The sequence below is a fragment of the Geotrypetes seraphini genome, chromosome 2, assembly GCF_902459505.1.
Source record: "Geotrypetes seraphini chromosome 2, aGeoSer1.1, whole genome shotgun sequence".
Lineage (NCBI taxonomy): Eukaryota > Metazoa > Chordata > Amphibia > Gymnophiona > Dermophiidae > Geotrypetes > Geotrypetes seraphini.
Window position 1 is genome coordinate 261,859,895 of NC_047085.1, and position 14,135 is coordinate 261,874,029.

The window sequence follows — 14,135 nt, forward strand, 5'->3', positions numbered from 1 at the left end:
TTCCCCTTTTCGAATACATGTCTGGGGGTCCGGGCGGCTTTTCGAAACCTGGCACTTTGTCCAGGTTTTGAAAAGATTCCAGTAAAAATTGCATCAGGAGGGGACATCTGTGCATGCTTGGATGCATTGCAGTGACGCGTCACACTGTGCATGCGCATATGCCATCTGGGGGTGGGGCTGGGGGACAGAACGGGATGGGGCGGGCCTGTGGGCATGATCATGGGTCCAGGAAAATCTGGTAATCCTAACTAGAGGACAGAGAAAGTAACTGCCTATATTAAATGTAAATTGCTTTGATTATACCACAGAAAGTCAGTATATCAAATCCCATTACCCATATAGTGTCAATTAAAAGCTCTTGAGAGTGTTTATTTGGTTTCATGCTTTGTTTCCTGTATGCCATAATGGGAGCTGTCAGAGACAGGATTCTGGCTTCAGTGGACTTTGGTCTGACTCCAAGGCTTTTCCTTTGTTCTTAAATCTTTTACTATAGAAATAGAACCACAGAACTCTGGAACAACCTCTCATCCCCGCTCAGAAATTCAAGCTCCTTCCAATCCTTCCGCAACCACTTGAAAACTTGGCTCTTTTCAAAAATCTAATCACCTCCCGTTCTCCAGTATCCTGTCCCTCTCTATCTCCTTAGTCCCTCTCCTATATCCCCTCATTGTAGTTCCTTTCCTCTTAACTCTGTAAACCGTACCGAGCTCTGCGCTGCGGAGATGGCACGGTATACAAACCCAAGGTTTAGTTTAGTTTAGTTTAGAGTTGCCTGTTTAATAACGTGTGGGAAAAGATTTGCAGTCACTGAGGGTTAATGGCCAAAATTAAAGTAAGGTCGATGAGCTAACTATTGGGATATTCCCAGTGTTTTCCCATTCAGGTAACACAGAGAAAATTTCTTCTATCACATGTTAATTGAAAGGTACATAGGGCTAGATTCACAAAGCAAATTGAGTGTGTACCGATAGGTTTGCGACCCCTTTACGACCTGATTTTACTCTGGCCCGATTCACTTACCTCTCTGCCGATCCGCGCATGCAAATGAGGGGAACGCCATGCAAAGTAGGCAGGGACGCGATTCACAACACAAATTTCAAGATCCAACTGGGCTGGCCGATCAACCCAAGAAGCGACTGCTGGGGACCAGTCGCAAACGTCCTTTCCGACTCTCCAGCTCCATAGCTGCCCTGCTCTCTGCACCCCTGCTCTCTGCCGCCCCGCTCTCCCCCAAATCGCCACCCGAATCTCTCCTGACTGTCGCCCTGCTCGCCCCTGAATCTCTCCTGCCCTTCCCCGCATAGTGAGCCCGTGGTTTTAACCCGCGGGATTAAAGCGGGTTAAAACCATGGACTCGCTGGGCTAAAAACTAAAGTATTAAAAAAAAAAGTCACGGCTCACATGGGTCTTACACGCATCCACAGACCATCTACAGATGGTCTGCGCATGTGTCCGGATCGCACACTAGCGATCCATGTTGGCGTTATTGCTTTCTGAATCCATCGGATCTACCCGGATCGGACAAGGATCGGTCACGATCGGGCAGGTTAGTGAATCTAGCCCATAGTGCTGAAAGTTAGATACACCTATTTAGGTGCTCTATGATTTCTTCTGTGTTAACAATTAATGCATACTAACTGACTGCATGTTAGCTATAAATTGTAGATTCAGCCCATTCTCCTCCCTGTTCTCTGTCAGCCATTAGTGCAGAAATTACCAGACGTTAACTTGTGAAAGCATCCCTGTTAAACTGTTGGTGCCTGTTAATTGCCTTGTTAACAGCTAAAGCAGCTTAACTAATGGGCCCCTTAAATTTGAATAGAGGCAGTGGACTTAATAGCAGGAAATGGCTTCCAACTAGCTTTTATTTTATAAGCAAGAAAGATTTTTTTTTTTTTTAACTTCTGTTGAAGATCATGGACATGGACATGAAGATCATGGACATTTTACCGAATATCCTGTTGTGTGTGTTTCCTGCTTCCATTAATCCAAAAAGCAGCCTTGAAATATTTAGCTTTATTTATTGACCAGCAATGAATTGGATGGTTCCTTTAAAAAAAAAAAAATGTTCTTAAGATTTGATAGGCTTGCATGTTGTTATATAACTAGGTGAATTCTTTAAAAGGTTATGTGCTGGTACATCTTTTCTTGTTGGTTAAATAAAATATATTTTTTTATCTTCGTCATAAGGCGTATGGGGACAGATTTAAAGATCTCAATCTGTATACTTTGGAGGAAAGGCTGGAGAGGGGAGATATGATAGAAGCATTTAAATACCTACATGGCATAAATGCACACGAGCCGAGTCTCATGTGAAAGGGAGCTCTGGAATGAGAGGGCATAGGATGAAGTTAAGAGGTGATGGGCTCTGGAGTAATCTAAGGAAATACTTTTTTACAGATAGGGTGGTAGATGCATGGAACAGTCTCCCAAAAGAGGTGATGGAGACAGAGACTGTGTCTGAATTCAAGAAAGCATGGGATAGGCACGTGGGATCTCTCGGAGAGAGAAAGAGATAATGGTTACTGCGGATTTGGCCTTTATCTGCCATCATGTTTCTATGTTTTTACAAGGGTGCCATATGGTTAAAAATAGATTACTGGATCAGAGGTAGCTACATTAACAATTCACGTATGACTGCTTCTAGAGTTGTCATTGCTGCGTGAGCTTACTGCGGCTGGATTAGAATTCCTTATTCTGTAGCTTGGTGTGAAAGAAAAGTAAGAAAGCTGTGGATATTGAATTCAAACATGTTTAAGACAAAAGCTCCATATTATGTGTTTATTAAAATCTACGTACATTGTTTTTAGCATAACATGCTGACAACCATTAAAACAAATAGTTTGAAGTGAATATATAATAAGATGCATATTTTTATTCTTCCCAACCAGAAAGAAGATTTTTTTTCCGTAATAGCACCCACAACATAGAACTCTTTACTTCCACATCTCCGGGAAGAACTACCTTTAGATAAATTTAAAGCCAATCTAAAGACCTTTCTCTTTAAGGACGCCTATAACAAGTAGATATCAGACCTTAGGCAGAAGGAAGAGTATCTACCCCCTCCTCATGTACTAACCATTTATGTCTTCCTCTCCTATCACAGATAGTACTTCTTTCCTTATCATTATGTTTCTGTATGTCATTAACATGTTTTGGTCTTAATGTCAATCCCTTGTTTTTAATAGTTATCATATTGTACACAACTCAGACAGTTTTTTAAGCGATATAACAAATTTTAAATAAAACTTAAACCTTAATGGTAGCTGGAAAGAGATATAAAAGGGGGCATACATGTCTATTCTTTATCTATCTGTCTGTCCTTCTGGGGGCAAAATAATAGTCTAAAAGTTTAATGGAAAGGGATGAAACTTGGCATGTAGGGAAACCAGTAAAAACACACATCGAGTTAGAAAATGGGGATTCCAGAGAAATCAAGTCCTCTCTCCTCCTCCCATCCACACCATAAAGAACAAATACATTTCTACAGGAGGAGTTTCAGCTTCTGTGGCTTAGAAACGTGGAGGGACAAAATATATGTCTAAGTCCGTTTTGGGCATAAGGAGCTAGTTGTCCAAAATCGGCAGCGTCTAAAGTCCATTCTCAAAAAATACATCCAAAATATTTTTTTTCAAGAATCGTCTACTTCTACGTCCAGCCATTTGATCATCCAGACTGCTAAGTCATCCAAGTCCAAAACGCCTAGAAAAAGAACTTTTGGGCATGGGAGGGGTCAGCAGAGTGATGGACTGGGCACCCAGACATGGCAACAGAGTTGTGGGGCACCTTACAGGGCACTGCTGTGAACTTCACAAAAGGGTGCCACATAAACATCTCACTACAACTCCCTTTTAAGTCATGGTGAGCCCCTCGTAAACCTACTATACCTACATGTCTAGTACCACAATAGCCCTTATGGCTACAGGTAGCACCTATATGGCAGTAGAGTAGTTTTGTGGGTTTTGGTGGGTGCACATAGCTTATGGGCCTGGGTCCTCCTCTGTATGGTTTACTAGCCCACCCCCCAGACTACTTAAGAACATAAGAATGCCACTGCTGGGTCATACCAGTGGTCCATTGTGCCCAGCAGTCTGCACCCGCGGCGGCCCCTAGGTCAAAGACCAGTGCCCTAACTGAGACCAGCCCTACCTGCGTATGTTCCGGTTCAGCAGCCACCTCTGTGCAACTCTACTAGGCTTTCCTATGCCAGGTGCTGATGTTCTGGAGGCAGGTATGTACATTTTTATTCCGATTTGTATGGCGGTGGGGAGGGGGGGAGAGTCAGTGATCACTTGGGGGAGTGTGTGTGTGTGTGGGGGGGGATCTGCACTTTATCCTTGCAGTGGTTATCTAGTCACTTTGGATACCTTCTTGGCACTTATACCTGTTTTTAGATCGCCTATGTCACAACGTATAAGTTCCATCTAGGCAGGCTCGTCAAACTTTCGATTATCACTGCAGGACGATTAAGGTCAGCCCACATCCCGCCCACCTCCCACCCTAACCATTCCTCAAAAAACACCCCTTTTCCCTCTGGGCGCACAGTAGCAGTGAAAAAGCCTAAGCTGCTTTTAGGTATATCTAAAACCCGTTTCGATTATTGGCACTTGGACGACCTGTCTTTTTGATCGTCCAAATGCCGATTTAGGTGGGTTTTTAGATGTATTTTAATTTTGATTATGAGCTCCTTGGAGTAAAACATAGCAGTGAGGGAATTTCTGTTTAGACTGTTTCTTCCTCTTCTCTACTACCCCTGCCCATTTCCCGACCAGGCTACCCTTACAGGCCAAAAACTCCCACTCTATAATAGCACGCAGTAAACAGATCTTACTCTCAAGAACTACAGTATGCCCTGAATTGCTCCTCCATCCTGCAAACTGCTCCACCAACCCTAGTCATCCCCTATATACACAACACCTACAGATTACACAGAGAACTCTCAACAGACAAATACACACAAAGAAGTTACAAATAGTTCTCTAGCTATGATGTACTGCATTTTAAGTTATTCAGATATATAACAGATATATATTTGGTTTGAATTGTTTTGTTCTTTGTACTGTGAAACTTTCTGACTGAATTCTACTGTTTTTTTTTATTGGTTGCTATATATACTGCCTAATATCTGTTGCCATGGACAAGAATAGAGTAAGATATTGGCAAATTATAAACATACCTAGCAGTGGTATAGCTAGAAATGAATTGTCCCTGGACAGAAAAATTAAGATGGTCCACTATAACTCCATCTCTCAGCAAGGACCTGGGTGGAGAAGACATAACCGACAGAACTCCAATAGAAAACCCCAATAAAACATCACTAGTAAGATTACATAGCTTTCACAAAATGTAATTTACATATTTCTGACTGGTGGCTACATCTACATCTACATCTGGTCCCATCAGCCAATCAGAAGTGAGGATCTACCTAAGCCCTGGCCAATCCTACCACTTTGATGATGCCACCAAATATGACATTGTGACCCCACCCCATTTGCATAACCTCACCTCTGACCCTACCTATTATGCATAATCCCAACCTCAAATGTTTATAATGCTGTCCTGAACCCCACTCATTTGGTGACATCATAGGGAGTGACAGCCTAACTCCACCCAGGCCATGCCCACGTTTCAGGATGGCCGCGCACACTTGTAGAAGCTCCTAGTTCATCCCTCCAAATTTTTTTCAGCCCTCTTTTTTTTATTTTTTACAATATCTAAAATGTTCATTGGCAACACTTTCCTTTCAGAAAACATAAAACTCAACTTTTTTAGACACAAATCCTGTTTCACTGTGTAAAAAAAATCACAAAGCAGCAAAATTATCTCTCTGCATGCTGACACAAAAACTTTCTTCTCTCTTCAGCTTGGTGAATTATTCTCTCTCACACACACACATTTCAGAAGCCCAAACTCCATCAGTGCATTGTGATCAGGTTTCTCTTTTAAGATAACGTTCACAAAGTCACCGGGTGCTGACATCCTCTTCAATCATGCTGGTTTTAAAAATGCAGAAGTTATAACAGCTAAAATGTTCATTCAAGACATGCTTACTAGTAAGCTGTAGCAGTTAAGCAAGAGATTCGTAATAATCAGATGTTACCGATACATTTTTGTTGATATGAAATTCAGATCTATATATTTACCATTTACTTTATTTTCTCTATTCTTTTTCTTGTCTTTATTTACACTTATGTTGTATCTCATTTATATTATTACAGAGGCACTGTGAGTTATGTTCCTGTGACTGTAAGCATTTTTAGACTGATGCCCACATCTTCCACAGCTGAATAAATAGTTCCTGAACCACAACCGTGTTTACAGAGATAAAATACCCTCTTTTTTATGATACTGGACTTGTGTTGAAGAGTGTACTAAAAAACCCTAAGCAGAATTTACTTCATTCCAGGGGCTGTGGGAAGTTTAGGAGGCATCTTGCCACTGTTCGTGCCGATTTCTCCACTTCCCCGATTCTTTCCCTACCCCCACCCCCAAACCACCAACGCAATTTCTCCTTGCTGCTTTCCCGAGCCAGGTCTGGTGCATACAAGCGCCGGGCCCACAAGACTCCACTTCCGACGTCAATTCTAACGAATGCAGTGGGAGGGCCGAAGACCCTGATTGGCTCAAAATCACCATTTTGAGCCAATTAGGGCCTTTGGCCTCTCCCAATGCATCATTGGACGTTCCAGAGATGTGGGAGGGGGCCCAGGAATGTTGGGGGAATGGAGGGGCACAGATGTGAGGGGTGGTATAGGTTATCGGGGATATCAGGATGTGAGAGAGATGTAAAATTGTACTCTTTTCTGTTTGAGGAGTTTTTTTTGGTTGTGCTTAATTGATTGATTTGAGTGCAAGTGCACATGGCTACCTGACATGAACTAGAGTGCGCAGAGAAGCCTTATTGTAACATCACCTACTTGGCACTCCCCCAGAAGTACATGCGACAATTGCAACTAGTTCAAAATACAGCGGTTAGACTACTTTGTGGACTGAAGAAATTTGATCATGTGACATCTTCCTATCGACTCTTACACTGGCTACCGATGGAGGCACGTATGAAATTCAAGTTTGGTTGTTTTTGCTTAAGGGTACTCTATGGCTTAGCCCCTAAATACATAACAGACCTTTTCTCTTTCTCAACCAACAGACACAAGCGAAGCTCACACCTGAACATCAACATCTTCTCGCACATCAAGCAGCATTATGGGGTAAAGACCTTGAACAATTGCTTGTGCCTACTACCTATGGAGAATTCAGGAAACGCCTGAAAACACATCTATTCCTGAAATACTTAGGAAACCAACCTATTCAATCTTAGTCCTTAACAACTGAGTGCAAGAACCACCCGTCGCTAAATCTGTACTTTGTTTATTCATTCAATCTGTAACTTTGTTTATTCACTCAATCTGTAACATTTCTAATCATTGTAAACCGCATAGAACTTCACGGTCCTGCGGTATATAAACTGTTATTATTAAATAAATAAAACATATTTTCCCACAAGAATATGGTGTGCAGTCTGGTTTACTGAGAATAGCAGTACTCAGGCGGTGGCCTAGTTAGTGCCAAATGCCTCAGGAGATTGCACCGCAGTGGGCCTGGGAAACACTGCAGAAGTGGTCACGTTCTCAGTTTTAGACCTTGTGGTATGGTACCCTAGGTGGGTCCCTAGAGTGGCAGGGACTCCTAGGTGGCCTCTATCTATCTATCTATACACATACACACAACAGAGATATAACCCCCCCCCCACACACACATACACACACAAATACACACTCATAGAAGAGTTGTAAAGATTTCAATAAAACATGCTCTCCATACTTTCCCCACTTGTTAAAATTTAGAAATAGTAGTAAAGTAACTATGCCTCTTATCTTTACTGCTGTTTTGAATGCACCTGGCAAAATATAAAGTATGCACTAAGCTTAGTTCACATACTGTATATGCTCTGGTTTTAGCATATTTTTGTTAATGCTGAATGCATTAGTATGTATTGAATAATGTGTATAATAAGTCTTGAGATATAGAACAAAGTGCCTGTGTATAGACTGGAATGTCATTAGCTTACTAATACATCAGGCACTAACACTTTTCTTTTTAATACATCTTTTATTATAAATGATTAAGTAAAACCGATGCTAAAAATTGGCATGCATTTCTGCTGATATAACACAAGTGAGAGAGAGAAAAGTGAAAGGGGAGGGGAAAGATGGATAAGAACTAGAATGGGGGAGCAGGAAAAGAAAAACCTAAAAAGGGAGGGAAGGGGGAAAGGTGGCACATTTGATACGCATAAATCTTTTCTTGGTTCTTGCAGTTAGATCTGAGATTTCAGGCCTGTCACCCTGTTATAATGGATTGTATTCCTAGCTGGCTTGACTCCTCTTTATTGGCAGGTACTTCCTTTCTAAATCATGTCCCTTGCCTGCTGCTGATGCAACCTCTCACTTCTGCTGTTGTCTGAAGGAAATAGAGGGAGCTGAAGAGCTGGTTGGTGGAGGAGTGGGGTTCCTTATAGTGGAGGTTGGTATGTGCTCTGTTAGGCTATGGCCTACTTCTCTTCCTCCTTTCCCCTAAATCAAAGTAGGGCCTGAAAAATAGTCAATACGACGTATGGGCATGTACTTCATGGCTGAGTCTCAGTTGCAAACCATGACTTCCTGCAACAACATGGTAATATGATGAGAGAAGCAATATGTTACCAATCCAAGGGGAATAATATTAGGGAACAGGAATTTGAGAAATGTCAGACTGATGGTACATAGGCTATATGACAGCTATATAAAAAATTTCCAAATGAATACAAGAAGACACATATGTTACTTTTTGAAACTGTTAATATTGGAGTAAATTCTATACTGTATATGCCCGCCTAAAATAATTGGTACTGAAAAAAAATCAACCCTTGAGGGCTCATTTTCAAAGGACTTAGTCACACAAAGTACCAATGTTACTTTAGTACTTCGTGTGTCTAAGTGGTTTGAAAATGCGCTTCTTGGTGCTGTTCTACAAACTGCCTCCAGAGCTAGGTATGGTTTATAGAATCATGCGTTGTTCCCATCTGTGCAACCAAATTTAGATGCATTTATGCCACTGAAAACCAGGATTAAATGCCTGTAAGTTGTGCGCATTCTATAATACGTGTATTCTATAATAAAGCGCTTAACTTTTAGGGATGCCCATGTCCCACCCAATGCTACTTTTCTGGCTGTGCCCCTTTTTGAGATCCGCGCACTAGAATTTACACGCACTACTTTATAGAATACGCTTAGAAAGTTGTGTGCGTAAATTCTAATTAGTGCTAGTTATTGCTGATAATTGCTTGGTAGTGGCCAATTATCATTGACAATTAAGCTGCATGTGCATTTTGTCCATGTGGCCAAATTGTCATGCTTGATTTTTGTCATCGTACATGGAATCCGAGGAGGAAGCGCTTTAAAAAAAAACCCAGCGTTGAAAAAAACCTTAAGCGCTAGTCTGTAAAGGGCTGTAATTACATTGAAATTAAACGTGCAATCCCCTCCCCCCTTATTCTATGTGCATAACTTGGAAAAGCACCCCCAATGTGCCCATGACCTTCCCATTTCTGCACCCCCTTTTTGGATTCATGTAAATTTTAGATATGGATGCTGCACCGAAATTTACGCATGTAACTTTTAATTAAAATCAATTGCTCATTGGCTTGTTCATTTAAGTTTCGTACACAAGTTGGGTGCAAATTTGCATGTGCAATTTGTAGCATTATTTTTTTGAATTTGAGGTTATATATAAGTCTTATTACCCACCAATTTCCCTCATGCTCTATGCTCCCTTCTGCATTAGGTGTTATTTGAAAACATGGAATACTGATAACATGCGCTGCTCTGTCTTCTTCTAGCATTTAGAACTTAAACGTACTTTATCAAAAGCTGGTGTCAGCATATTTTGTGTGTGTGTGTGTGTGAAGGTTATGGGTGGCTGTCTAATATTATCCACCTTCCCCCGTCTCCTTAAAGTAGTGCATGGGAGAGAAGAGGAAGTTCTTAGAATGAAAAATGTTTTCCTTGACTGTCCTCTCCCTTACGTGGTTCGAGTGTGTCAGCATGATGGTGATCCTTCTCAACTGTGTCACGCTTGGAATGTTCCAGCCTTGTGAAGACGTTGACTGTTCATCTGAACGTTGCCAAATCCTGCAGGTAAGAGACAAACTTGGATGCGAAGGGAAAGAGAGAGAGAGAGGGAGAAAAGCGAACCCGCTCCAGTTACTAGTTATTACTGTAGTTGTCTAAAGCGCATGTTGATGGTGGAAGAAAAGGAAGTCTTGTATTTAACCATAGATGAGCACAAGAAGTAGCAGAATTGGCATTCCCCACACACTACTTTACCAGCCTTTCTCTGGGGGGAGGCTGGGAGCCATCTTTAGAGCTGAATGTGGATTCAGGATTTCCTGCTTTTTCAGTGCCAACATTTCCTCCATGAGAGTGGTAATTTTAGGAATGTGGCCACACTTTTCCTTTAGAACTGGACCGAGATCATCTGCTCTTTTCCCATGGGGTACAGAAAAAAGTTATTTGCTTATGATTGCCAATTGTTCACTGACACCCTTGCTTGGATATAAACCAGCAGTCTAGAAGTGAGTCTTCATGCCACCCTATCAACCATCTAATTCACTTAATCCTCCTTAATATTTTTTTACTAAGACATTTGCTGACCTTGGGCATGATATTCACACTGCAGTAGGAAGCAGCTTGTAAGCTGCTCACGGCCACAGGCTGAAATGACCCTGGATATTCTATGCTGGGGCATGCCTGGCTTCCAGCATTGAATATTTGGAAATCTGCAGTTACCTATGTACTATATACAAATATGAACGAATTAATGCAGAGTGTAGGGGGCTTAGTGGAAGATTCAACAAAATTTGGAGCCCATTAAATACATTTGAACAAATATAATACTGTATTTTATCTTATTTTTATCTTGGTTTATTTAGCTTTACACATCCAGGGAGGGTGGGGGGTTGGGGGGTTGGGAGAAATATTGATAATGATGTTTTAGGTAACTTGGCTTTCTTTTATGTTATTTACTTGGTTCTTACGTTATTAATATATATATAATAATGCAATTATTGAATGATAGTTCTGTTATCTATGTAGATATTAGTGTTATGAATGAATGCAATAATATAATGTTCTTTTATTGTATAACACTGTTCTCGATTAAAAATCAATAAAGATGTAAATAGACATCTGCAGTTACCTGGAAGTTAACTTGTCAAATAAAGTCAGGATTGCTTTTTGCTGTATTAACTTTAGCCACATTCTTAGTCAATTAATGGACTGATATTGACAGTAACCGGCTAAGTCATTGCTCAGTTCAAACTCCATACCTGGACCGCCCCTAACCTAGCCAGTTAAGAATGATCAGTTAGAGCTGATATAGGAGCAGCACTTAGTTAAGTGACTGATAAGTGGCCACTCAGCTCTGTGAGGTTTAACCAGACAGGAGCAGCTCGTTTCTACTGAATATCAAACCCCTTATGAATATCTTTAAAATATTCTTTGTTAAAGCGTCCAAACAAGTTTTTAAAAAAGTAAGGGATCTGTGAGGGGCCACTGAAAAGTTGTCAGCCCATGCAAGAAGAGAATAATGTGGAGCCCTGAAACTTACAAGTTATTCCACACTTTTCGTGACACTTTTTGTTTCATTTCATTTCATTGAAATGAAAAGTGTCAAGAACATAAGAACATAAGAAATGGCTTCGCCGGATCAGACTCTAGGTCCATCCAGTCCGGCGACCCGCACCCGCGGAGGCCAAGCCAGGAGTTCCCTGCTGAGAAACCTTGTTTACTCGTATCCCCCAATGTGATTTGCAAGAAGGTGTGCATCCAACTTGCTCTTGAATCCCAGAATTCTGGTCTCCATCACAACCTCCTCAGGGAGAGCGTTCCAAGCGTCCACCACTCGTTGTGCGAAACAGAACTTCCTAATATTTGTCCTGGGCCTGGTGCCCCTCAGTTTCAGTCCGTGACCTCTTGTCCGAGTCACATTTGACATTGTGAATAACGATGTTTCTTGCTCTATTTTGTCAAATCCTTTTAGTATTTTAAAAGTCTCTATCATGTCTCCTCGCAGTCTTCTCTTCTCGAGGGTGAACAATCCCAGTTTTCCGAGGCGTTCTTTGTAGCTCAAATTCTCGATACCTTTAACTAGCTTCGTGGCTCGCCTTTGCACCCTCTCCAGTAAGGTTATATCCTTCTTTAGGTAGGGAGACCAGTGTTGAACACAGTACTCCAAGTGTGGTCTGACCATTGCTCTGTAAAGCGGCATTATGATGTCCGCCAATCTACTTGTGATTCCCTTCTTTATCATGCCCAACATCCTATTTGCTTTCTTTGCTGCCGCTGCGCATTGAGCCGACGGCTTCAGGGTCCTGTCTATCTTAAGAAAAGTAAGGAATAACTTGTAAGTTTCAGGGCTCCACATCATTCTCTTCTTGGCTGGGATGACAACTTTTCAGCAGCCCTTCTTCTGTGTTAACTGATTTACAGGCATTAATTCAAGCTATCAAATAGACCTCACATTTTTTTAACACGCATTATCATGGTTGTTCAGCTTGGTAAATATGAAGGAGTTCATCTAGTGAGGTAGGACAGAGATGTGTATAAATAAATGTTGTTAACACTCTGGATATTTAATACCACAGCTAACAAATGATCTGTTCCAAGCTCTAACTCTTAATAAGATATGTTTACTCTACTGAACTACAAACACATAACAACAAATAACAGAAATTTATGTACCACGAGGACAGAAATAACTAGAATATAAAAGTAATATGAAATGTTTAGAAGGGAACAGAATAAGAAATAACATTTCAGTTCTTTACATGTTGAAATGAACACTCATCCGATATTAGGGTTGCTATTGCCAGTCACTTCCCTTGGGAACAGGTGCAGGTGGTCATCACAGAAGGCACTTGCTCTGGAAGATTCCAAGGCTGATGAGGTCAACCAATGCAGAGTTGATGTTCAGCTGAGATTAGATGACTGTCTTTGCCATGGTAGATGCCCTTTCATATGATTTTGATATTGGCACTGTTTCTGATGATAACATTGCAGAAGGCGATTGGCCTGTGCCCTTACATTTTTATCAAAGGGAACGACAGGAATGTCTTTTGATGCCATTCTGGATGTTTTCTCAGAATTCTTGGCTCCAGACTTTCTGGGGTCTCTATGACCGGAAATCCTAATCACATTCTGCCCGAGATTCAGCTATTTAACTGGCCAGAAATGACTCTTGGCCTGTTAAATAGTGTTTGGATGGCTAAACACTAATATTCAGCAGGAGACAACCATCTATCTCCCAATTAATATCCCAGCTAGTAGGCTAACTGGAAATGTTTAGACGCTGGCTGGCTAAATTTAGGGCCTAAGATAGACTAGCTTATCTTTGGCTACTAAAAGGTTAGTCAGTTAATGTTGAATATCGCATAGCTGGCTAACCTTTTAGTGGTCAGACATCCCCCTCACCCCCCTCTGGATATTCAATGTCAGTCACCGGAAATGGCGAAATGCTCTTTTGACAGTGTAACAAGTTCACCTTTAATCGTAGCATAAGTCTGAGCAGCAATCTTTGAGTTCTGACAGCACACAGTATCTCTATGATCTGTAGCATAGAGTTTAGACAAACTCTGCAGCTTTACAAGTTTAGACAAATTCTGTAATATGCTAGTCATATTTTGGCCGATATTCATATTGCGAAAAGCAGAACGGATAACTGATCGCAGTACTGATCGCAGATATTGGATGTCAGGCCATTTCTGGTGACCAGCGTTGAATATCCAGAGATTTTTTTGGCCAGCATAAACTTAACTGGTTAAATCAATATTCCGCACTGATTGGTTAAGTTTATAGCAGCCAAAGACTCTGTGGCTTGATTTTGCAGCTAAACCTAGCCAGTCAATGCTAAAAATTGTCATTATTGCGCAATATGTTATGTTAACCAGATTTTCTATTCCAACTTTACCCATTCAGTTCAAGGACGGATTACAAATTAAAGAAGGCAGGACCATTTCACAGAAGCCTACAATAGACAAAATACAATCAATTCGCAATAAATCAACATGCTGAAACAAAGACTTTAAACGTTTTCTAAAT

General features: G+C 41.1%; 1 protein-coding gene across 6 annotated transcripts in view; it reads left to right on the forward strand.

Annotated features, from left to right (window-relative positions):
- Positions 1–14,135, forward strand: part of CACNA1I (calcium voltage-gated channel subunit alpha1 I) — a 1,298,213-nt gene that overhangs the window by 534,332 nt on the left and 749,746 nt on the right. For all 6 annotated transcript variants that reach the window (XM_033929511.1, XM_033929508.1, XM_033929510.1 and 3 more), the window contains one exon: positions 10,064–10,175. In XM_033929511.1, coding sequence (XP_033785402.1) covers positions 10,064–10,175 — 112 coding nt within the window. The remainder of the gene's footprint in view (positions 1–10,063; positions 10,176–14,135) is intronic.